The sequence below is a fragment of the Neopsephotus bourkii genome, unplaced genomic scaffold (genome assembly GCF_033783945.1).
Source record: "Neopsephotus bourkii isolate Nb327-2 ecotype Australia unplaced genomic scaffold, CSIRO-AGI_Nbou_v1 NB_1183, whole genome shotgun sequence".
NCBI classification, from domain to species: domain Eukaryota; kingdom Metazoa; phylum Chordata; class Aves; order Psittaciformes; family Psittacidae; genus Neopsephotus; species Neopsephotus bourkii.
This window is the reverse complement of record NW_026901668.1, coordinates 4387375-4413809: the sequence shown is the minus strand read 5'-3', so window position 1 is coordinate 4413809 and position 26435 is coordinate 4387375. Positions and strand designations below refer to the sequence as shown.

The 26435-nt window shown below is 43.7% G+C and overlaps 1 protein-coding gene across 1 annotated transcript in view; it reads right to left on the bottom strand.

Moving 5' to 3' along the window:
* Positions 1-26435, bottom strand: part of CACNA2D4 (calcium voltage-gated channel auxiliary subunit alpha2delta 4) — a 128456-nt gene that overhangs the window by 79799 nt on the left and 22222 nt on the right. Inside the window, exons 10-18 of the mRNA XM_061364009.1 lie at positions 25231-25320; positions 18225-18338; positions 17071-17149; positions 14927-15060; positions 12329-12406; positions 11028-11108; positions 8523-8597; positions 7066-7152; positions 3509-3580 (exon numbers count right to left, since the gene is read on the bottom strand). Of these exons, the coding sequence (XP_061219993.1) occupies positions 3509-3580; positions 7066-7152; positions 8523-8597; positions 11028-11108; positions 12329-12406; positions 14927-15060; positions 17071-17149; positions 18225-18338; positions 25231-25320 (810 nt within the window). The remainder of the gene's footprint in view (positions 1-3508; positions 3581-7065; positions 7153-8522; positions 8598-11027; positions 11109-12328; positions 12407-14926; positions 15061-17070; positions 17150-18224; positions 18339-25230; positions 25321-26435) is intronic.

Sequence of the window (26435 nt, the reverse complement as noted above, 5' to 3'; positions counted from 1 at the left end):
GATTTACATTTTCAAACTGAAAAAAAGTGCTGATTCAAATCCAAGCCAGTTTGATTCACTTGAAAATATGTTTTTCAGACTGATATTTCAACTGAAGACATTTCAGATTATTGAAAGCTGCTTCAGGACTTCAGCTGTTTGCCAGACTGGCCTTTTCCTGTTGGAAAGTGTTGATTTCAGTGGAACTCTTTTCCAAGGGAGAAAAGTTTTTGGAAAGTTTCTATCCAACCCTTATGCCAGTATATGAACCCTAATATGCTTAAAATCCCAGCCCCGCTCTGAAAATGAGGTGAGAGGATGTGTGTGGGAGACAGGGAGTGAACACAGAAAACTCAGTGTTCCCCAGGGAAAGTCATGCCTGCTCCAGCTTGCTCTAGCTTGCTGCTTCCACCGCGCAGCAGTGGAAGCTGAGCAAGGCACAAAGGGGGAGCCAGCAACAGCTCCACACTGTGCCCCAAGTTTGTGCATGCAGTGGATGGGCTGATGGGGATGGGCGATATTGGTAGGTGAGGAAGTGGCAGATGGCTCAGCCACTTCTCTCCTCTTTCTTTCGTGGCAATTGTGTACTGCTGAGCAACAGGGGCTGAGTTTTTTGCTGAGCCCAAGATGTTATAAAAGTTCTGTGATACTACCAAGGACCACGGCATGGTGGTATTTTTGGTGGCTAGGGGAAGGTACAAGAGGTGTTAAGTCTCCCTTTCCCTTCCAGTCTGATCTAATGGTGGAGGCAGGGAGGTATGTGGAAGGAGACCCAGGAGTGTGGGCTGATCTCTGGGAGAAAGGATGCAGTGGAAAATGGCCCATGAGAACCTTTCCTTCAGCAGGGCTTTGTTCTGCTTATCCTTTGTTCCCCTGAGCTGCCCCTCTTCTGCACATGCAGCCGCACAGCACTTGCACCTTTTGAGGTGGACAAACCTCTGTTTGGGTGGGAGCGAATGGATGGCAAATCTTCCCCAAGAGAGCTGGATGTATCACCGCTTATCCATGGGAAGGAAGAGGAGCAGAGGCACCCTTGAGCTGAGCAGGGCTGAGGATGATCAGGCAGGACTGATACACAACACAGAGCAAGGGAGAAGACAAGAATGTGGGCGTGCTGGCACAGGGATAGGATAGCTGACTCCCAGCACCTGCGGTCTGGGAACACGTGTTTCCAGTTTTGCTATTGTCACCACTTATACTAGGCGACCAGTCCTGGCTAATGCGGTTTGCCACAGCTCTTACATATGTCCTTGCCCTTTTGCTTTCACAGTCACAACCCTGTGGTTCCCTAGTTGCAAGCAAAGGCATTTTTGCCACTAGGTCTCTCTTAACAACCACTCATTTTCTTTGGTCCTTATTTCTCCTCTCTCACTCTGCTGTCAGTGTCTCCCTGAGATCAACCTGGGGAACTAGCATTTATGTGGCTGGCAGAATAATTCCTATTCCCTTCTCTCAGCCCTTCTCTCTGCCTCATTGTCTTTGTTTCAAGGCTCTGTCAGCACTTTCTTTGTTTCAGTGCTGCTCTGCTTCATCAGCTGGCAGAGTACAAGTGACAATTGCTAAGTTTCACTTCTGGTCCCCACTTCACGTGTATTCTGATAATGGTGAAACTGTCACATACTCAGCTTCAGTCTCCTATTGTGCTTCATAAAGCTTAAAGAGCTGCAGAATAAAATGGCTAATATCTCTCACAAAGGCTACTTTTTGTTATCTTTTTTTCCCTGGGTAGGGGAGCAGGAAGATGTCCCTAAAATACTGAACTTAAAAAGGTATCTTTGGATGACTCAGAATAAATGCTATTGAGGGTACACAGAGACAGAGAAAGAGGTTAAGCTAGCAAAACAAGCAATCTAGACTTACAAAGAATAAATCTTGCTGGAAAACCATGATTGCTTTTCTGACAAAGTAACAAAGGTAATAGATGAATAGATGAAGTGAATAAAGGACATGCAATGTATCTGGGTTTATATAAAGCACTTGAAACAGCTTCTCATTAAATTTCACTCTGAAGAATCTGTTAAAGTGGGATTAAACAAGATGTGGAGTGAGAAACAGCTGCAGCACTGTAAACAAAAAGAAAGAGCAAACAACAGGGAAAAAGATCTAATGAGAGGAACAGACAGACTGTCTTAGGAGCATTTATGTACAGTGATCTGTAAGACAAAGTAAAACAATACTTCTCTGTGTACTGAGAAAAAAATCTCAACGACCCTAAAAATTGGACAGATTAGACAAAACAGAGGAGTGGGGTTCACATGGAAAAATGGCAACTGGAAAAAATAGCTAAGAAGCCTGGAAACCAAGGCAGATGTTCCCACGCAGCTGTAGAAAGGATAAAAATACTGAAGGGACAAAAGAAGGAGATCTGGGGCTCCCTGCTCAGAAATACCTATTGCAGAGAATAGAGGCTCTCTGCAATAGCAACAGGGAGCAACAGGGAAACAGTACTCAAATAATTCAGCCCTGGTACCTGTGTACCAGAAATAGTACAAGTGACAAGGGGAACAAAAATAATTGCTGAACTGCTTGGATTGAAAAGTGTGCAAGTATTTCAAATGAAGATGCTGGCAGTGACCAGGAGAGGAAGGGCAAAGCCATTGACAGGTACCTGATAGCTGCAAATGCTAGAAATAAAGAGAATTTAGTTGCAAGCTGTAACAGCACAACTGTTCAGAGGAAACAGGGTGGTGCCTTCATTAAGAAATGGCACCATTTCAGCAGTGGCTGTGAGCAGTCGGTTTAATTGGAATTGGTGTCGACTGTAGCTTAGCATGGGTGCAGTTCAGCCAGCCTGATCGCCAAAAAAAAAATCCTGTTCTCTATAAAAGATGGAAAGTTTTCCTGAAATATGGAAGACTTCTGGGCAGTGTAACTTGCAGGACTCTGGAATACTTCCTAACAGGAAATGATGAAAGCCAAAATCTTTAGGAGAGTTAAATAAGCCTGAATGAAAAAGTACCAGTGAATGTAAATGTACAAGATAATTTTGCACTGATTCCAAGGGAAGATGTATAACCCTACATAAGAGCTGGTAGGGAACATTCAAAAGTCTCCATTTCACTAGGGCTTTTCATAAAACATCTGTAAATATTTGCATAGAAATGGAATCCTCGACCTGGATGAAGGAAATCATATTCTAACAGAGTGAGGGACAAAGTTTTTGTGGGTGTTTTTGGGTAGGGAAAGGGAGTTACAAAATAGCTTCTGAACCTCTGTCTGTCTAGATCAGCTCACCATAGTCTTCCCCAGTCTAAATTCCTGAAGAACTCTGATTCATTTCACAGCCCTATAAACAATTAACAACAATGCTGTGAGGCATTTCCAATACCTTTGTATGAGCAGAATGTTGATAGGTATAAAAAGCACTTCTAACGATACTGTCTTCAGCACATGTGTTATGTATATGGTGAAACAACAAAATCTTCACACTCAGAAATGCTGAGCATTAAAACCACATCCTTTGTGGTACTTCAGCATCCATTTCCCATCCCCTCCCTTGTGTGACCTAAGCAGAAGTATAATGTCTTACCCCTTTATCCACAGGGACCTTCACATCCATAGAGAGGTAGCCTGTTTCCCCATTGATCATGGCAGTTCTCAGCTGCAGAGGTGAGCAAGCATTAGTGTCTCAAGCAGGACAAAAATTAATAGAGCTTGCCATTAACCTACAGGGTCTGTCAGAAAAGAGTGACTGTGCCCCCCACTCCCCCACATGTCTTTCTTGCTTCTTTTAAACTGAAAACCTGCTCTCAGTGGTCAGGATCCTTGTTCCGTCAGGCTGATAAGTGACACAGAATAATGATGGTTTATACTGAAAGCTTGTTGATATGTCTTTTCAGTGAAAAGAAAGGATCTGGAAGCTATGAAATTGCCAGTCCAAGTTTCAGACTTCACAGTTTGGCAGCCAGAAAGTCATTAGCATGGAGCTTTGAAAGCATGGAAGTGGAGGCAACTGAGAAAACCAGTAACTCCCCCAGACTGATTCCAAAGCTCTTTGACATTTTTTAAACTGATTTATAAATTGTAGGCTGTATTCAGCACCACTTCTGAAAGTGCAGCAGCGCAGCTGTTTAAGACAGCAAACCAAGACTGTATGATAGCAGGGTAGGCAGTGAGAAGACCACTTTATTCGATCCAAGTTCCAAGGGCAAAATGTAGTTTTCACAGTTACTTCCAGCCTCTTGCAAGAAAGAGCCAGGGAATTTTTCCACTAGTGCAGAGGCTTTGACTTCAGGTCTAGCCTGCCAGAGCATATCAACCTACTGCTTCAGCCTGGATAGAAAAAAAGGTGGGAAGTAACTCATTCATTCACACAAATTGCTTCCTTACTTCCAGAGACAGGCCTCCATTCAGGAGCTGGCCAGTCTCAACTGCATTTGCTTTACAAGGCCACAGTTTTGTTTATTATGGCTGTTTGATGTGGGTTATTTACGGACCTAGAATATAAAGCTTGTGTTCCCCAAGGCCCATGTCTTGGAAATTAAAACACTGACTGGTACTATTAACTCCTTTCTGGCTAAGAGTGTTTGACCTCCTGCCAGAGCCACAGCATACTCTCTATTCAGGTCTGACAGCCTGCAGCATTTGCTATGGGTTTTGGGTTTAGTCCAGATACTGGTTTCATCCATATCTTCTTGAATATTAGTCAATTCTCCCCTGTAAGGCAGTGGAAGAGTAAATGAGTGGCTATCTGAGATCTCCCTGGATCCCCTCAGCTCCAGCTACTCTGCATGCAGGCTCCTGGTCCTGTGAGCAGCCCCCAGCTGACAGTAGCTGTAGATTGGTGCCACAGTCCAGGCTTGCTATGTCTTCCTCAACAGCTTTTCCAAGAATGAGAAGTCAATTACAATCCTGATGTCTGTGAGCACCCATAATGCTTAGTCCTTTTCAGGGAGGACACTTCTGGCAAGAGCTGTACTCCACTTGGAAAAGTGTGTAGCAGAGTTTGGATGGAGGGGAGCTCTGGTGAATGCTGAAGTACTCATTCCTGACACGCCAAACACCAAACTCTCCTACTCCAGGGCAACAAGTCTCTGCTGTGCCCATCACTGGTAATGAGTTCTGCAGACTCCTTTCTCCTGTCTGCTTGTATGGCTTCAAACCAGCACAGACCATACAGTTTAACTGAGAGGTTCTCACAATATCTATGTGTTTTGCCACTCGGTTTCAACATCTTTCCAAACTAACTTCTTCTTCAGTGGTTCTGTAAAAACTGAAGAAAAGCTGTTTGGGTGACAGCTTCTAGACTGCTGTGAGGATCTCTTGATTCTTCCTTTTCCCCCTCACACTGAGGGGAACACTGTGTTGTTACGCAAGCAAGCCCAAACTTCCTTGCTGCCTATCTGCAGCTAGTACTATTGTGCATCAATTGTTATTTTCCAGACAGTGACATCTTCCCTCCCCTACATTTCTTTTTAGCAGCTGGTCCGTATTACACATCATTAGCACTTGGGGATATTTTTCTAGTCTGAATTTGTTGCTTATCAGTATTGCTGAGATTATACTGCAACCGATGTTGAGTCTGTCATTGATCTAATACCATAGCTGCAAATATGGGTGTTGAAATGTTGGCAGCTCTCTGCTGCAGTGGGTGTATCTTGAGAGTTTCTAGACTTGCTGAAGTCACACTGCAGATACCGTTTGCGTCACTGAATGTCTGTGTACCCTCAGAGACTGCACAACCTTTCTGCTGGAAAGGGTTAGGCATTACAGGAACACAAAGTGGCTTTGTTTTTCATGCCTCTCTTGACTTTTTTTCCATTGGATAGTTTTACTCCGATTGCCTACAGACAAAAACCTGACACTTTGCGTCATATTTGTATCAGGTATCAGTGTTACTTGGTCAGACAGGAACCTGATAGCCAAATGAATATGACAGCAAACTTCTCCAGTTCCCTGGATTATTATTTTCATGTGTGTATAAAATAGCAAACTGTAAAGAAGTACAGCTCCAGAAACTGCTCAAGTAAGAGAGGTAACTACAGTGGGAGCAGAGCTTCGAAGATAACAGTGAAGCCACACAAACCCATTGGCAACCTGCATCTTGGTGGCTCCACTGCACATGAAGCTTCTTATTTTTATCTTGCTTTCCATGTTTCACACACAGTTCTTCTGTTTCCTTTCTTAGCTTGCCACTCTCCCACTTCCGAAGTTCTGCTGCTGTGACCCTTTGTACTTGGCCTGCACTAGCAGCAGTAGCTACTTTGATCCTCTTTCAGGGTGGTTCATTTGTCCTACCTGTTTAAGTGGATATCTATAGCATCAGATCCGTTTATCTTGGCAGTTTGCCCTGTAATCCAGAAGCATGTGTCCCACAGCTAATTCTATCTTACTCCAAATTCAGTTCTTATCTTAGCAACTTAGTATATACTCTCTCTTAATTCTCCTGAGTAAAAGAAAACCAGCCACAGAGGAACCGATCTACCTTCTCATTATATGTGGCAATGTGCAGCTGTTAAGGCGATTGCTGTTTCTTGTTTATCCATTTTTAACAATTTTGCTAAAAAGACAGTAAAAATGGTATTTTCTGATCTTCTCCCTCTGGTCAGCTACTGTTTTCAGTGCGTCTGCACCTGTGCAATAGAAACTGGTTTTCCTCAAGTGTCTAAGTCCCTTATCCTCTTTGTCTATTATTAGTAATGGCTACCAGCTTTAGTCTTTTTCCGAATGTCCTATTTTCCTTGTTGCAGATCTCATTACTTGAGTGGCTTCATCTATATCTCACATACTACATGTTGGGTAACATCATGGGACACTGCCATACTCCTAAATTACCTTGGCTTTACATGAAGGCAGCATTTGGGCCATATACAGACTGGCTCCTTGGAGCAGTGTGTATATGCCCCTGCAAAGTGCTTCCTTCCTCCTGCCAGTGCTTCCCCTCCCTGATCCATGAGAAGGAAAGTTCATACTGGGAAGGAAGACAGGCACTTTGTAGAGGAACATCATTTTGTCCCTTTGTAGCAGGAGCCAGACAGGCACAGAAAAAAACACGAGTGCCTGCTGTTCCCTTGCTCCTTCCATACAGGCACACAAAGTAACAGAAAGAAGGAGCTGCAAAACCGGGCTAAAATCTCTGATACTCACTATTTCATCACGGTCTTCCCATTCCACTTCTGAGAGATCTACGCTGTTGTAGTTTGGCTTAGGCTTCAGTTTCTTTCCTTCTTTATACTAGTGTTCATTAAAAAAAGAAAAGAAAAAAAAGGAAAAGGAAACCAAACAACCAAACCAAGTAAGAGTCTAGGTACGTTCCTAAACTAACCTTAAAAAATTGAGATGTAATTTGAAAAACAGAGGTGTTTCATTTGTTCTCTGACTAGGAAGGCAGCTTTTGGGTGCAAGTGCCTTCTTGGTCCCATGCCACGTACTTCTTTATGTGGGCACTGGAGGGGTGGAAGAGTTGAAGTGGGAGAGGCTGATCCAGGAGCAAGGGGCAGTCAGGAACACAGGTAAACTTGGAGAAAAAGGCAGACCCTTCTTTGTGAGAATATCCTTCTAAATAGATCAGCACAATACACTTTCCTCCAAGGGAATATTTTTTTTTTTCTGTACAGCTAAGAGTGCAATCCCATTAACACTAATAATAACCAGCAGGAGATCTTTTCTGATGGGAATTAGGCTTTTACTCCACTGACACAAAGGTAGGCTTTTCACCTAGGGCTAACACATGCACAAGAGCTATTTCTCTGTAATCTAGGAGAAGGAAAATATGTGAAGCAGACTAAGAGAGGCCAGTTTCAGGTGGAGGATAAAGCAGTGCCCATGCCTTGCCCCATCCTGAAAACACTATGTGTCCTTTCACATACTGAAGTAACTACTGGTGCCTGTGGTCTCCCTGTGCAAAGCTTCCTTTTTGAAGGTAGCTACCATGAACCCACCAAGGCAAGAGGAAGCTTATAGCTGCATGCAGGTGGATTTGTGCTGACAGTCATGTATATGAAATGTGAAATCATTGCATGCTTGGGTATCTGAGTAATGGGGCCAGCTGTGTACTTCAGACAGATGTGCAGCCTGGAGCTCCAGGTGGCACCACAAGGGAGAAATGCTGTCCTTGTGTCCACTCTCTCAAGTCCCAGAGGACCTTTGCAGCCTACTGGTCTCTCAGTTTGTATCTGACTTACCATGGCCCTAAGATCTGTGGACCCTGCTAGCCTCAGATTCCCAGACTGTCCACACTACAGCTGTTGGGTAGCTATTACTAGGGTGCTACTCATGCTAAATCTTCTTGTAGGAGATACGCCCAGCAGTGAAACCTTGCATTGATGCAGATACATGTGCACTCACAGTACAGCAAGCACACACAGATACAGCTCTCACATTTAGGAGAACAGACAAGCAGGGCACTTTACACTTCAGACATGTCTGTCCAAATACACATCTTTGTACGTGGAATTGATTTCTCTGGCCCTCATGCTCCTGGGTGCCTATATATCAGAGCCTGGTAGCCTCCACAGCTCAGTAAAATATGAGAAATCAGGAGCACCCTTAAAAGCTGCTATTTCCAAGTAAGCAAAGGTTCTCAAATTCACAGCTATACATACCAAAGGACGGAGGTCTGGATGTGAAAGGATGTACCCATTGTTGGTGTTCAGAAAGGCGTATCCATGGACACCCAGCTGGAGAAAGAGGCGTTACAATAATTAGTGTTTTAGCTATAAACACTGCTGTGTAATGGGTGCCACTGATACCCTGGCACCACAAGTATTCAGAAATATGTCCCTTTTATAAGGCATTGACTGGCAGAAAACAGGGTCCATCCCAAACCATTTATCTCCAGGTCTCTGGCTGCTCTGTCTGAGCAGGCTGACTATGATGGGATGCACAAAAGGATGGGCAGATAGCTGATATGCGTACACATTCAGAAAAAGATGCCCTCCTAGAGTATGATTGTGCTCGTGGACAATTGCCATCCAGAGGCAGAATAAGCTCTCCACAGCAGGCACAGCAGTGCTGCACATAAAATGAGCAAGAATGGGGAATATTGTAAACAGTACAGAAACAGTGGTGACAGGTCTGTATGCCAGTCACTACCTATACAGAGCAGTTAGTGATCTAGTGAGTATTAATCTCACAGATGGCTTCCCTGGAAACCCAGTCAGTCTTCAGAGTAGCTTTGTTTCAGTATTGGCAAGATCAGACCCAGCCTACGCCAATTGTACAACCCTGTAGTTTTAAAATGCGTTTTAAGGAATAGCACAAGCTAACAAGAGCAGGCACCAGTTTACCTGATCTGGAAGAGCTTTTGAGAGAGCAATTACTCAGATCAAGCTCATATATAATACAAATTCCAGCTAAACCCCAGGCTGCTAAAATCCTGCTGATAGCCTGTGCTTGCCAAAACAAGAGATGCCTCAAGGAAAACAAAATGGCTAAGGTTTCTGTCTTCAAAAAAATGTTGCAAATTTATATTTCTATAGAGATGATCCCGCAGGGATAAGAGTTGGGAACTGGGGAGACAAGTCATTTACAATCTGTCTGTGCTCTTTTGGAGGGAAAGAATTATGTGTTTCACATATCCCAGATCAAAACTTTGGACTCTACCTACGTGAAACAGTTTTTGCAGAGCACACGGAGCTCAGCTCAGCATGGCAGGAGTGAAACCAAGGCATTGAATCAGGACTACAGCAAACCTCCTTGTTGGCCTGTTAAAGCTGGAATTTCCCAGCCCAGTAAGCACAATCATAAATGCACAATCTCTCAATGGCTGTAACTTTGGAGCTGGTTCTTTGTAATTCATACGCCAGGGGATTAAGGTGAGGATCCTAGGTTTCCAAACTGATCTAGAGTTGGAAGAGGTTCTGGGAAGTCGCTTCCTGCCTCTGATGTAAGGACATCTTCAGATAATTTTCCCTCCTTCCCTGCCACTGCTTGGAGGAAAGAACAGTGTCCTTCCTAGTCCCAGAAGAAAGAATTTTGTGACATACAGCCTTTGAGTGACATGGTGGGAGTAGATGGTTTTACAGAGAAAATAAACATCTATAAAAATTGAAACTCATAGATAAGGTTTCCTTAGACCCAAAGCAGCTAGATTTTGGTGCTGAGTGTATGCACCACACCACTCAGTTCCTGGGTTGCCTGAAGGATTGTTTTCTATAGCTGCAAATGAATGGTCTGCCCTTCATCCATGTCTGGAAGCACCACACATATTCATGGGCTCTGACAGCATTTCCATTTCTGTGAGTCTTCAGCAGTTATATTCTGGACAACTGCCTAACTGGTGGTAGTTGTCTGATAGGTACTAGAGAGAAACTGAAAACTGGAAATGATGCCTCAAATCACCTGATTTCATGGTGGTCCTCAGATGTGTTTTGCTGTCTCCTGGTGTGCAGACTGATTGAACAAAAGGTCACTGCACAGCCATTACAGCAGAAACCAAACTAAACTGCATCTTAGGGTGTGTGCATGGGGGAGAAGGGCTTTTATGGATGAATGTACTATTTTTACATATACTGAAGATATTGCTAATGGAAAGTTGTTGGACTAACAATTCTGGAGAGCAAATACTTTATTTAGGTACAGCACAGTGAATGAGAGCCAACTTCCCGTGCACTCTCCTGCCAAGAAATCTTCACACTGATCTGGAGAAAGGAACCTCTGGGCATGGCAGAAAAATTGGCTCTCTGCAGTCCATTCAGTCCTCAGTTTTTCTGCTAAGTGAAACTAGTTTAATTCTTGCCAGCTGGCGTGGCAGCTTTTGTGCACTGAGAACTGGATATAAAACTTTGATTCTTCTGAGGTAGGCTGTCAAATCTGTATCAACTCCAAGGGATCTAGGTTAGTGACCATCAACATGCACACACTCCGTGATGTGGTACCAATCTACTGGATCATCTGGTACTTGTGTTTCTGAAGCAGCGTAAGAGCTTCTAATAGTGAATGATTTCTTATGTGCTATATAGAAATCACACATCACCACATCCAGCATCTCTTGCTTCACACTTATAGTTCTTCCTACAGGCAGAGGAATGATTTTTCAGTCATGCCCTTGGAAGAATGACTGGTGACTTTGCTGTGCAAAACAGTAAATCACATTATCTCAGTCTTACCTTATACCGTGGAGCTAGTTTTAACAACTCCCTCAGTGGTACATCGGAGCCCACCACACCCAGGAGAATGCCATGAGATCGCTTAAAAAACAAAGGAGAATCCATTTTCAGAAGCAAGACCTGGGTATTTTTCTACCTGAATACATAGAATCATAGAATCATAGATAGTTAGGGTTGGAAAGGACCTTAAGATCATCAAGTTCCAACCCCCCTGCCATGGGCAGGGACACCTCGCTCTAAACCATATTACCCAAGGCCTTGTCCAACCTGGCCATATTATTGTGTTCCTATGAGTCTCTTCTGTATCCTCTCCAGGCCTGTGTGAATATGTTAATTGAAAACCAGCTAGCTACTTTAAAAAAGTCTAAAGAGCTTGCTCCAGTTTTTGTGAAAAGGAGTATTTCTACCCAGCACTCGTCAGTATCTTTATGGCTCAGAAGTAGCATAAAATCACTGAAAACAAGCTTTGAGGGGAAACCCCCTCAGTTTCAGTATATGTAAATATACAATAACGACAAGGCAATCATGCAAAACAACATGGATTGGTTGATAGCTTGGGTTTATTAAACCAAATGCTGAATCAGAACTGTTAACCTAGGAAAACGGAATGCCCCGTAAAATGGGGAACTGGTTGTTTAATAAGCGTACAGAGAACACGGTGGGAAAACGACACATAGGAACTCACTGCAGTGCTGTGCTACTACAGGTTAAGGCCAGCCTCAGGTGGTGAAGGCAGACAATTTTTTTTAGGGCCAGGAGAAGATACAAAAGGACACAGGCTTTTTAATCTGCAGAGAAAGTCATTGTGGCAGGAAGGTGAGACCAGACAAATTGGAAGTGGAATTTAGACACCAGTTTTTATTGCAGAGTGAGAAACCACAATAGAGAGGTCAGGGCTGGATGCCTTTTTTCAATGATGCTTTTGCCAAACACAGGTTATTTGGCTCACAAAAAAACATCTCTATGAAATGTAAAGGTCTGCAGTAAAAAGCACAGACTAGGCAAGGCAATGAGCTCTTCCAGCCTGAAACTTTATAGGTTTGTGAACGAGGCTCAGTTTGAAAATGGAAGGGATAAAACATGGGAAACATAATGTTCAAGGGGTATTTTGAAAAGACAGTATTCAAACTATCAATTTTGTCAGATAAATTGTCAGCTGCCCTTCCTGCCAGAGGTCTACCACAGTCTGTAATGGCTGATTGTTCTTTCAGAGACCCATTGGCTTTAAAACCTTACAAAGGTCTGCTGTACCCTTTTCACCTTTGCTGGCTGAAGGAGAGGGAAGCCTGTGTTGCACTCACCGTCTCGTTCTTTTTGCTGAAGACTGGCATAGCCACTGTTGTCATGAGCAACAGACTTTGAGCCTGAGATGCAAAGAGCTGCCACAGAAGAGTGAGCCACGTGTTAGCAAATGCAGTACCACAGATAACCTGAATGAAAGGCACTGGAATTCCCAAAGACCCCTGATGCTGATTACAAGTAGCCACCTCCTTGCCTCCCACACCCCTCTAAAAACAGACGACAGCACTTCTCAATACTCTGTATCCAAGAGGATCGTGGGATGGATACTTGCTCATGAGGGGTTTTGATGATGGGATGAATGCCAATGAAGTGTGTTGAAGCAAGAAAAATTAAAGAGCTGCTACAAAAACCCGCAGAAGTGGTGGCACAATTTATACCCACCACGCATTGGGAGTGTAGACATGAGCACTTATACAACAAGTGTAAAAACCACCAAAACAAGGAGTACAGGATAGAAAAAAGCAACACAAATATGAGCAAAATCACAAACAAGATGTCACCTATACTGCAAACACATAAATACCACAAACAAGAAACACCAAAGGCAAATACTTAAAGGGCACAAATACACACAGGGCCTGCTTATATATACTTGTTACTTAACCATCTAAGCTTAGGAAAAACAGAGACAAATCATGATCCAAACAGATCATGGTGAGCTATCTCTACAGGGGATACAGGACATGGACATGTAATGGAGAACAGATACTCTCAGTTCTGCAGAAGACAGATGCTCTAAAAGCACACATGAAAGGAGGTAAAAAAGGCGAGACACATGTGAAGAAATCTCCCAAACATGCCTAGCTATCAAAAGAACTTAATTGCTCAAAGCCAGTAGCACCTCCCTTTCATCTCTTACTTGGTCAGGTAAGTAGTAAGGCAAGAAATTACTTTCTGTCTCCATTATTATACATGCTAGGAACCATAACTGAGTGAGTCAATAATCTATAAAGTCACGTGAAGGAGACTTGAGCTTGGTATCTTGAATTACTGGTCTGGATAATTCTGTGTGGAAACTTTCAATTCACGGCAACGCTCACACTAACACACAGCAAGTAAACTTCTCCAGCACTTAGTGGACATATGGAGAAAGAGATACAGTGAGCTAAGCTACTGCACAACACAGACACCCCTACCTATTCTGAACCAACAGCACAAGCACAGCTCTCCAGTACATCCATCATTTCCTCTCCTCTTCTTATGAGTGTAAGAGGACTCCTCCAGTGCTGCAGCCCCCACCCCCCTCCAGATGTACAGGCCAGCTGTGGCTGTGAGCACTGGCACTGACACACCAACTGGCACGAGAGAAACGGCACGCTCACAAAACACAGGGGTGCAGTTACCTCCTCAGACTGTGGCAGCTAGTGAGAGACACGGACGAACAGATGAATGAGTACATGAATGTAGGGGTGAAACAAAGATGGGAGAGGCTGGGGCAGAGGAATAAAACAGCAAAATAAGCAGCAAGAGAAGAGATGCAGCAAGAAAATAAATGCAACAAACAAGTCCCTGTGGCTCCCTTGGGAAGTGTGACACCACACACTGGTGCCAGGGGTGGCATGCCTGCTGATAAAATAAACTTGCTGGGTTTAGCAGCATTTCTGGAAGTTTTGCTTTGCACACTCAAGTACCATGTCCTCAGCTCTCACTTGGCACAGCTCCTGCAGAGCACGAGACATTCCCACGTCACCCTCACTGAGCTAATGGGCCATGGCAGCAGCCTCAGTGGTCAGCCACAGCACAGAGCGGGGGATGCACAGCCACAAAATAAGAATTATAACTTGGCAATGTAAAAAGGCATGGAGACAAAGGTTGAGGAACATCTTCTATCTGGGGAAGTGCAGGGGAAGGCTCCTTCAGTGAATGTTTACTCCTTTGTCCTTCCCTTCACTCCTTTAAATTTACAAGCTGCTTTGGCAACACAACACTATAATAGCACTTGCTCGTGGTCCAAATGTCTTCACATATGGCAGGCCTGAGACAAAGCAATGGGTATTGGGAGTGCTAACTGTCTGTTCCTTTGCATTGTGTCCTTTACCCACAGGGCTGAGTATAGGGCCACTGCAGTGACATTAGGACTTGCAAGCTCAAGGAATGGAAGAGTGAGACTGCTTCCCAAACTAAGATCTGTATCTTTGAGTGGCAACCAGTATACACTTAGCTCCCGGGCTGGAGGAAATAAGACTCTGTGACCCATATCCTGAGCTGTAAATCTTTCCTGTGAATAATCCCTTAGAAGGCAACCTGCTTTCACGCAAGCACTACTTAAATCATGCTGTACCTGTGATTAGTCCTGGGCTCCCTGGTCACTGCAGATTCAGATCTGAGTCTGCATACACATCTCAACTCCAGCACTGAGCAGAAAAGAAATACTGTCTCAGCAGTGCTAGAGCCCAGTAATTTCTATCAATCAACCAACTTCTGGCTTTACATAAATTTCAGGACTTACTTAGATTCTGATACACATAAGATATTTAGATGGGAATCTGGGACAAGTTATATGCCTAACGTACTAGCTGGGTATCTAATACCTTTGCCAGTTTGGCCCATATGCCCTACTGTTTGTTGACTTAAAGACTTGTGCTGCAAGTCCTTACCGCACTGTCCATGTAGGCTTCAGTCCAAATAATGTCATGGTCGTGGTTGATGACCATGGGGCGGCTGAGGACATGCAGGTATTCCATCACGTTCTCCTGGACATCTGCCAGTGTGGAGATCTGAGTGTAGTAGCCTTCATGGAGAAACAGAGGTGTGAGTCACACTGCTCACATGTCTTCAGTATTTTAAGTGAGCGTCTGTGCGAAGCTAGAAAACTAGATGTCAAAGACTATATACCCAGATGGCTTATCTGCTCTTTCCAGAAAGTGCCTTGACATGCCTTGTATCCACAAGCTTCTGTGGACACATGTTTCTGTGGAAATCTAGAGTTTCAAAGGATTGGCTCTGTTCTTCTCAAAATACTGGACCAATACACAAGACAGGAGTCTGGATATCATGCCAAATGTAAAATGTTCTTTGGGTCTTAGGAAAATCCTAAGTAAAAAAAACCAACCACCAGTAATCAGGCTGCCTTTGTTCCTGAAGGCCAGACATATGCAAACAAAGTATTCCACCAGGCTACCCGCTTACCTGCCCAATTTTTATACTAAGCCCAAACTCCCAACTTATCTTCCAGACTTTTTCCAGCACTCTACTCTTCAGTCTGCCTAGCTTTACATCCAAGGATAGCGACTACTTACATCTACCCATTGGAAGCAGAACCTAAAAGTGCAAGTTACCTATTTTCCTCTGCCCCTGCAGGTGGACCCATGCCAGTCTAATACCACAACAAGGAGTACAGGGGAGGATGGTTTTCAAGTTATCAAAAGGTCCTTAAAACTATCTATCTGCTTAACGAGTTAGAAATGTTAACACAGTGTAATGTCACAATTCTTGCTTCTCACCACATAGAATGAATTGGTTGTACTTGGCATGGGACAGAGTATGTCTGATAGATGGAAAACACTACCATGTGAAAGGGCTCATGATCTGATCAGCTTTGTGATGTGGGAACAGATTTAGTATGCTTGAAAACAAGGACTACAAGAGCTATACAATATGCTGAAAGAGAAGAACCAAAATCAGTGAGCCTTGTGCAGAGCTGAAGCCTGGTGAGAATTCAGGTGCAAAGAGCACATTTTTGTTCTCTGGTTATTCAGGAGAATACATTTTCACATTTTATGGTGAACCAACAGCACAGTGAATTCCCTGTCACTAATCCTAGGGATGATCACGCAATCTGAAATCTAGGTTTTTGTTGCCTATATCAAAGAGTGTTACATGTGAGTCAGAGTGCTAATAGACAAACATTTGAGCCTTGGATGTCTCCAGCTCACAGACATTCTGCAGGCTAGCAACTCTCGTCTGTCAATTATTTTCAGCAGCAAATGCACCCGTGCATTTCATAGGAACCACTGCTCAGACAGGAAAAGAGTCAATATACCTAGCTAGTCAGCCCCCAGCTTCAATCTTCCCTGTTTAAGCAGGATACTGGTGTAGCAAGCATTTCTGACTGTCTCCATGCAGGCTGAAGCCAAGTCACGGCCAAACAGCTTTTCTTTTTCCCCACTCTCTTCTTTTACCCTTGCAGAGTCTGTTAAGGCTAACTGGACTTTTTAACTGGCCCCAAATGTATAGAGGTGACTCACCTGCTCTGAATGGATTTTCCCATTCATGCCATATTCAGAATATTGGGTTTGTGGTGGGATTAATAAGCTATTCTGGTACCTCAGTGAAACCACCAGCACACAAAAAATCTGGCCAGGATATAGGGGTCAACATGCAGACCTCATGAAAAATGTTGTTAAATCTTTAAAGAAGAGACATTAGTTTTGTATCTCAGCCAAAAGATGTCACAGGCTTTCTGACAGAGTTTTAGACAGATTGTCAAAAGCCAGCAAGTGGGACACAATAAGCACAGGGACTTAGGTGGACTACAGCCAGCATGAATCTCGGTCATAGTGTCCCTTGGCACCATGACAGGAAAATGTGGTGGCTCAGCATGGAGGGCTTGTGTTAGTTGGACACAGTCACTCTGAACATGGACTAGCAGGGTCTGCTTTTTCCTTAGATTGCTTTCCAACCAAGGGTTCCTGGGCCCCAGGCTATAGTGGCTGAGCTGTACAGGAGTCCAGGGCCCTGTGGCTGCAGTCCATGCTTGGTACACGTGAGGGGGGGTTAGGGAACTGTTCTGATACAGCACCTTTGTTGTTGCAGGCGATCCATTTCACATTGGGGGCAAAAGTGACCTCCCTTCCAATGAGGTAAGTGAAAACCCGGACCTGGGAACAAGAATGCAAAGATAGAAGAATTAGACTGCAGTGTGCTAACAAACCCAAATGGCTGAGGTTTAGCATCCTGTTATGCACTAGTGGGAATGCTTGTTTGTGGCGCTTAGCAATAGCTCTGCCTTCACACAGAGACAGGAGCCTCTTGCTCTGTTTGTTTTGCATTTTGTGGGCTGGAACTTGATTTCCATTTACAATAAGCCCAGAAAGCCAAGTAGCACCCAAGGTCATTTGAATAACAAGGCGGAAGTGCAAATTCTGGTTGATTTTATGATAGCAGCTCTGCCAGGCTCTCAGCAACCACATGCAGAGAGGTTTATAGCTCACAGGAATCCTTTACCCAGGGGAAGAGCTGGCTGCATGAATCATTTAGAGAAAGCTTCACCATTTCTCCTGTGTTTGACCAGCAACAAAAGAACCAATCCTGAAATAAACTGCTTTAACAGCCGCGTGCTCTGGTCTCTCACTGGGCTGCTTCTCTCCCTTTGTGCATTGCTGCTGTCTGGGATGAGGTAAGCAAATAAATCATGAGGGTTTAGGATGAGCCCTGCTCTATTCTTCTTTCACAGTCTGCTTTGCTAGTACAAGCCTGTAATCATAGGCCCCAAGGTAAATAGGGCTGGAAGACATCTAGAGAGTTTGTCTGGGCCATTCTTTTGCATATTGTGAGAACTGGTAATAGCTAAACCTTTCCCAAACAGCACCAATTATAAACAGTCTTGGATGGGATTAAAATACCTTTTTTTTTTCAAATTATTTTTAAGTACTCAGCTTAGTCTTCATCATTTTGTCAGGAGAATGTTTTGATTGTCACACCTTTAGAAATCAAAGTGTATGAAAATACAATAAATCTTCACTGACCTACACCTACCCATTTGTGACCCTACCACCTCTAAAACCACCGCAGCAGGCTCCTGCCTGGCTGCTTTGCTTTGTGTTTACAGCTGGATGCATGTGGGTATCAAAGGATGTGAATGCTCCCCGACATCCTGGCTCATGCTTTTCCATTCCCACCATAGCAGGGTAGCACCTTTCCTTGCCCTTTCCATTTAGCACTTCCCAGACAAACCTTCCGATCTGGCCAGTTGTACTTTTCAAACACAGCTTCATAATCCTCCACTGCTCCGTCTGTGATCAGCATGATAGCTTGGTTACACAAGCCTCCTTGACCAGCCTCTCTGAACTGCAAACAGAGAGGAAGAGCATTAGTTACCTCAGCACGGGCTGTTTATGTGTAACTGCAGCATATTTGTTCATGGTGGGCCAGATCCTGACTTTCCCTTGTAAACCTAACACTGTGCTCAGAGCTCTGCTTAAAGAAAGACCGTGTTTGTATGCTGCATGTAATTGTTTTATTTGCACAGCCCTACCTAGCACAAGTAGGCACAGGAGACTCTACAGAAGTAAAATAATGAGGAAGTGCGTGTTGTGGCGGAAGGGTGCAATTCCCTGCTTCCTCATATCTTACAGTCACATTCGTTTATGCAAACAGCTATAGGCTGACCATAAACACTGCAATTCTGATTTGACAGCGATAACTGTCACTTTTTATGGCAGAAAGCATGACAGGAGGAGGAAATCAGACTCATTATTTCAGGGCAAATCCATCAATCTGCCAAAAAACAGCAGAGAAAGGCAGGAGCATGTGAAAAAAAAAGAGCATTACTGCCATCAGGGCTGAAATAGGTTATTAATGTGCCAGATAAAAAGGCCATACACTGTAATGACAGATGACCTGTTATCTGTGCATAAGTGATATTTAAGGTAGAGCGGAGGTATTCCTGGACTTTGGTATAAATGTTGATGTGCTCCCAAGAACACATGAAGAGGTGTTGAATGGGCACTGAAAAAGCCAGATCCTCCCTGTTTAGCCAGGAAAAACAGCCTTCAAGCGCTGCTTATCTCCTCCTCCTGCCTGAAGAGCCATTTGCCTCTTGGTTCTCTAGAGCTGGTGTACCTGAGAGCACAAGTGCCTAATGCAGCACCAGCACCGGTACTGAATTGGAAGTCACCAGAGGAGGTAGCAGAGGCCATGAAAGCACAAAAACACACAGCTACTTTGCTGCGGCTCCTAGCTTATTGTCAGCATGTTCTTCTCCCTGCAGAGCATTTCACTTCTTTTGAGCATGGAAAAGTCTAATCAGCAAAGGATACAGAAACTGATGCAGAGTAAAAAAATATGGAAAGAGCAAGATACAACAGCTCTGCACACAAGATTAATGAGAGGCAATGAGATGAGATAGAGAGCATATGGAAGACTAACTGAAGGGTGACTAATGTTATATCAAACACAGCAGCAATTCTAAACTGGAGAGGGTAGTTATACCTTATAAATGAGGAGAAAGGTATCCAAGTGGCAAGACTAATTGCATAAAATGAAAGCAAGCACTGAGTGGGAGGACAAGAGCACAGGATGCAAACTGGGACTTTATAGATGTTTTAAGGTTCAATTAACAAGTCCCTTCTGGTTTGGTAATACTTTGTTAGGACAGAAAGCAAATGTCTTTACTAACACAGACGGTACTGTGGCTCCACTGTAGATTAACATCATGACCATGGATACTTGGTGCTAATATCACCATAATGTCTCCTTTCACCACTATTTATGTTATCAGTCTTGCCTCCTTCAACATTACTCTTAACATCAATGAAGTACCTGTTACTCTACTGCAGTAGGTATGGATTCAACAGCTTCTGAATGACCACATGTGAACCCATTTCTCCCTGTTTCATGTATCACTGACCAGAATAGGTACAAGTGATCATGAAAGAGAAGGGTGGTGTAATAAGGTCATTCCTAACTAGCTGTTCTCAAGCAACACATCTGTGTGAATTAGTGAATCAGGATGAGGTAGTTGGACATGATCTGCCTCTTTTGTGTCACCACAGCAGCACATTAAGAGGGGAAACAGTGTACCTCTGTTGCTGTGGTCATGCCAACCCAACAGCAGGGATCGCCCATATCTTTCCCTACAGAGTCCCTAAGATCTGACATTTTCAGTCATCCAAAAAGCTTTTACACCTTGTTCTATAAAAAAAGCCTATCACTGCCAGCTAGAGGGTAATTGAAGCTCCAGAGTGAGTCAAAACATGTCTCCCCTCTTCAGCAAGGAGGCTCAGGGCAAAGGCTGAGGATGAACAACAGGAACAAACATAGGATGTGCTTAGGTGGAAACAAAAGGGAAAAAGCAGTTGATAGCTACATAGGACTCTGCTGCAGATCATCAGGTAGGAAAAAGACAAGGAGTCTCGAGTGAGTTATTTCTAGGACAGAAATCCATTATGTGCAGATTACCAGTGAGCACCCATCAAGGAGGCACAGGGTTATGATAGTGCAGGAGATGCTCTCAGAATGAGGTTTAGATCACAGATCTGTGAACCTTGTAGTTACAAAAGCAGCTTATTCCAGTCTGTTGCAATCTACAACATATTTTGTTTAGACAGTTGTTAAATTAACACTTAATTAAGGTCATCCACCATTTCAAACTACTTAAGATCTCTCTTCATGTAGCTTACTTCAGACCTCATAATACTCAGATACTGAGAAATTAGATGCTGTATCAGAACCAGCAATCTCCTAATTACAGGAGTAGATGGTATTTTCAACAGGGAAAATGAGATCATCAGTGTCATAGAAATAGAGATTAAAAAGACAGATTTAGAAAACAAATGAACAAGAGGTAATCCCTGGCTTTTAGGTCCTTTTGTGGCTGGCTGCAGCTGTAGCAAATGATCTGACAGCATTCACATCAGGCTCTGAGCATAATTCCCTGCTCTGACTGAAAGCTCAGGAGCATGAAAGAAGGGGAGAATGGGAACAAGATGTCTGCAGAACAGGTGCCTGAGTAAGTGTGGGCTAGAGCTGCAGTTGGCGAATAAGAGGTGAAGCTATGTATCCTCCCATATAACTTTGGTTGTATTACCAGGAGTAGCAGGCATGATCTAATTAATACAGGGTCAGAGTCTCTTATACTCCTTTGTTTGCTCACTGTCATTTACTTTGCAGTTATAGCCAGGCACAAGAGTTACTAGTGAAGCAATAAGAACATCAGCATAGCTCAGTGATGCACAGGCACGCATGTGGATTATACACGTCAGGCCAGATGACAGAGCAGCCCCTCTTCATCTCCTTCTGCCCCATTCTTATACAGACCTGCCTCCAGAGAGGTCTCTGGAATTACTGAAAATTCAGACTTAGTGGAAAGTGTTTCATGGGTAGAAAATTAGCTGAAGGGAAGGGAACAGAAAGCTAGCGAAGAACAAATGAGAGATGCCATTAAGCAAAATGGTATAAACTGGTAAACAGGAAATCCTGAGCTTTGTGTGTCCTGAAAACTATGTTGCAGAATTTGTGTCTGTAAAAATGCAAGTGGAATTAAGAAAAGATTTATAAACATTCAGAGAAGAAACAAGAAAGGGAGTAAAAGGAGTATGTTGCCAGATGATAAACAACAGAGGGAAATGGTCAGGCAGAGATGCTTTATAGCTGTCATACTTCATCATCAAAAGGACAATATTGTAATGGCTGTGCACACGCTGAAGTGATAAGAAGCAAAGAAAAGAATAAATGAATTACAGGCAGAGTCACAAAGTGGTAGGGTTAAAGCAAAAGTTAATTGAAAGCACTTGAATAATCTCTGCTCAGCAGGAAGGGAAAGAATTGCAGAAGGTGTTGCTGAACTACTTGCCTCGTGACCCAAGACCTGACCAGGACTGACATCCCAAAGGACAAAGTGGGAATCAATAGAAATCTTGTGTTACAAGAAGGGGATAAACTAGGTGGGTAAATTGTCCTTAAACATTTAGTATATTGCTAGAAAGATTAGTAACATGGTCCTGTCATGAGTGTGCAAATGAAATGCTTCCCCACACAGGTAGGGGATAAGAGGCCACAAACTCCTTCGCTTACTCCCATCAGCAGATGGGCTCATTCTTTTCAGGACACCAGTTTGCTCGAGTTACATAATCTTACTTCTTGCTGAAGTCCAGTTTTTTACCAGTTTCACCACTTTTTTTTTTTCACCTGTAGCCTTTTTTTGGGTGACCTACTCATAAGCAACTTCAAAATCTATGTTATTTCTGAGTTAACTGCCAGTCAAGGTACAGATTAAACCAGCTTGGCATTAAGAGGAGGCATCACTCCAAGGTGACCTCAGAGAGCAAAGCCTGGGGTTTCTTTTCCTCCACAGGGTCAGAAACCATCAGCTTTCAAAACGCCTACTTAGTCTGAGAATTACCCTGAGAAAGGAGGAGCCATAAGAGTCACAGATTTTGTATAATCTAATCCTAATTCTATTCTTATATAACAAATATATGAATATATTTATATCACTGTCTGACTTAGGGCTGTGTTTGCGTATGTATATAGGTACACACATCTTTGGCATGCCTGTAAAAATATATCTTTGCAATTGATGTACATTGGAAAGGATAGTCAGAGGCTCAAATACAAAACAGCAGGATGAATACTGGCTAGAGAGGAATACCGCAGAGGCGGATATAGGAATTAACAATGTGACAGTGTCTGAAGAAATGTAACTGTTGTCTTATGTTATGTTAAGAGGACTGTGGTGTGTAAAACAAGGAAGGTGATTATTCTGCTCTGCTTAGCACTTGATAGCTCAGCTGCAGCACTTAACACACTGTTGGGAGGATGGTGTTTCAGGGAAGGCAGCCTAGAAGCAGCCATGAGGAGAGCAGCGGCCAGAACAAAGGGGTATAAATCCTACAAGAAAAGGGTGGGAGGACAAGACATGCCGAGCTTGTTGAAAGAAGGAGAAGACAGAGGTGAGAGAGACTAAAACTTGATAAACAAGGAAGGAGCTCACTTGACAGAACTTTGCAGCACTTTATGAATGTATGCTTAAGACCACAGTATCCCTGGCACGCAGATTTAATTGAAACCACTTGGTGTGTGGCTAAATTGAAATAGAGAGCTTAAGTGGTTTATTGAGCATGGCTGAGAGGGGCAGAGGAGGCTCTGGCTAACTGTTCTCCTGAAGCTATTCTGCAGATTGCGTCACAGATTAAAATATACCCTGTCTACCCCAGAACAGAATGGAGGAAAACAAAGACGGTGAGAGATCGTGCTCTTCTGCAACCCCTCTCTGCTACTCATACGTCACTGAGTAGGTCTCTACTGGGCTATTAATTCTACAAGCAATTGGACTGAGGAAAATTACCAGGGAAATTTTGTAATCACTTTCATTACAGATATTATTACTGGTTGTCTGTTGTAATCAGCAAAACCTGTTTCATCAGTGTGATGTAGCAATTTTCATTTTCATTCCCTTGCGTATGCTCCTGTGAACAATAACAGGAGAGTCTGTGAGTAACAGCTATGACTACAAGCTTAGAATGTGAATGTTGTCTGATGGGAGGGGGGTGGCCAATTCCACCAAAATTCCCCTTTCTCCTGTCTGCATGACTGCAGCAGCACAGATTTCGGGGCACACTGATGGAAACCATTTTCCTTTCCTATTACTGATACAGAACTAAGTATCTCTAAGATTTCAGAGAGTCCATGAAGTATAAGAGCACTTGGCAGGTGATATCCTTTTGACTTAAGTTGTGCTGCTTGCTGAGCCTGGGGTCCTCCAGCCAGTGGTATCAAGACACTCTCTAGGTGAGTCCCTAAATAGGGAAGCTGAAGTTTGGTGAAGGCTGTTCTAGGACAGCAGACATGGTTCTGTACTTGCATGCCTATGTATGTGCATGATGCTGCTTGTGCACTGAGACATCACCTCTGTCTCTGCTGAATGTCATCAGGCAGACAGAAGTCCTGGGATGAAGTTGCAAAGTGCTACGTTAGATATTAAGAAATCATTCTTTCCTCTGTTGGAAAAATTGTTTAAATATTGTGATTTATATCTATACAGGCTCTGGATCTTTGTTTTTAAAGTTCAAGTTAATTTTGTCATAAAGTTCAAAGCCACACGTAGATAAATCTAGGAGGCCTCTAGTCCGTACAGTTGTTCTACGTTTATATCATTACTGCCTCTCTGGTCATCTCAACTATTTTCCTCCAAAGATGTTGAAGCATTACTACTAGGAGTGCTGCCAGCCTATAACTGCAATGCCAAGGTCACACCACAGTCTTCTCAAGTTGCCATTAATTCCATTATGCTTCTGTAACCACTGGCAAATCAGCATCACCCACCACCATCCCTGGGTTCAACTCTGATCATGCTTGCACTGGCATAAATCAGGAAGAGAATTACCATACCCAACAACAAACTTAAACCTTCAATTTGTAAAATAAGTAAGACTGGAGAATCCTTCCCAGGGTGTCAATACCTCTAGCACATTACTTTTAACATCAGTATCATCGTTATGGCCACTAGCATCATACCGTGTACATATTTTTGTCAGCCCCGAAGGCACTGGCATCTTTAGGCCAACCACACTATACACAGGGCTACAAGGAGGTGGGGGTGTTCAGCTGTTTCTTCGTCCTTTTTTGCTAACCTTCCTTAAGAAACAGAGTTAAATTTTATGTTTACCTCCAGGCTACTGAAGTCACAATAGTTCACATAAGGCAATGAATCATTTACAATTCTTATCACAGGACATGGTCAGACTGACTGATTAATTCTTCTGTACCTGTGATTTCTTCCCCAAGCACTGACACTCAAAGTGACATTGAAATAAACCTGAAGCCTGAGAATAATGTTTCACATCTTCATAATCATCTACTTATCAAGGCTCACATTGTAATAACATTACTTATGACTAGAACTGTCACCCTCACTTGATCAGTTGTATTTTATTGCCACCGTCTATAACCAAGGTGCCTGAGCAATGCTCAGTTGTGTGGCTCTTTAAGGAAGCACTCAGGAGGCTACAGCCTTGAAGAGATCAGCAGCCTCAAGGCACCACACACAAACTGACAACTCCAAAGTACGGGGTCACCCCTGCACGCTGCCTGTCACTAAGTTAGGGACTGTGAGATCAGCTTATGCCACCGGCCCCCCTTCCTCACCGTGAAGGATGTGCTAAGTCACAAGATGCAGAGGGGAAAGTAGGGGTGGGCAGGGACACTTGTGCCCAATGCATGCAGCAGCACTGACTCTTACCTCCCTCAGTATTTTGAAGGACTCTGTCAAAGCCTTGTTCACAGTGCCAACTCCTTTTGCCTGCAGTTCATCCACCAGCTGCTTGAAGTGCTGGCAAGAAGAGAGTGAAAAAGGCAGCAATGAGTTGCAGGCAGTGTGTTTCCTTCAGCAGAGGGAGGAAAGGGTAACCTGGAAAAACCTGTGATTTGGGCTCCTGAACCTTCACCACTGCTGGATGTGCACTGCAGCACTGTGATCGTGGAGGTGGGAAAGTCAACTGACAGTTCCACCGGCAGTGCCATCGTGTTGCACCATTGCCTAAGCAGCCAGAGCAGGACTGCATTTCACAGTCTATGTGCTGCAGACCATGGGCAGTCGGTAAAACATCATGCAAGGGACAAAACTATTAGAAATCAGACTTTCCTTTGCCTACCCCTTCAGGAAAACAAACAAACAAAGCAAAACATTTCTGTGCATGCAAGAGCAACAGGACTGGGGAAAAAGAAAAAAGAAAAAAAATCAGTGCTCATCCACTACTTAAGAGGCATTGATCTGGTTGTACATGAAACCCTCAGAGAGTGCTCTCTGCAACATAGCATCCAAAATGCTTGGGGATCCTTTGGGAAATGCTGCAGGAGACAACACCCTCTGGAGTCAGACTCAGGACTGAGCTGGGAAAGAAATCTGGAGAGAAATCAGGTTGTTGAAGACATGGAAGGATGTGATACATCTGTGGTATTAGTATAAAGGAAAGGGAATTGAGGAAAACCAAACAGTAAGAAATACTGAAGATACAAGTCAGCTCAGAGGGTGATGGAGCAGCTGGGTACAGGCTGAGCCCTCCTGGATAAAAGCAACAAACCCCCTCATCAGAGAAAGCTTGCTGGCAGTACAGCCTGGCAAAGAATCAGGCCAGGCTGAGAACACATTCACCAGAAAAGGGCTGATTTTTCTCATTTGAGGGCTGAGGATATGGGGTTTCAAAGGTGGAGACACTTTTCCCTCTGCAAGCTGTTCTTCCACAGCAGTCTGTGCTGGGTCCAGCCAGGCTCTGGCAGTAGTGGTGGTGCATCCCTTGTGACACAGGGAAGCTGGTTGCTGCTGGTTAGCTAGCCAGCTGACCCCATGTTACCGTGGCTGTGTGTAAGCAAAGGTGAACCACAGAGCCAGCACACACCACTCAACTGGTGCTTGTTTCTGAAATGTGACCTGCATGTTTCTGGGAG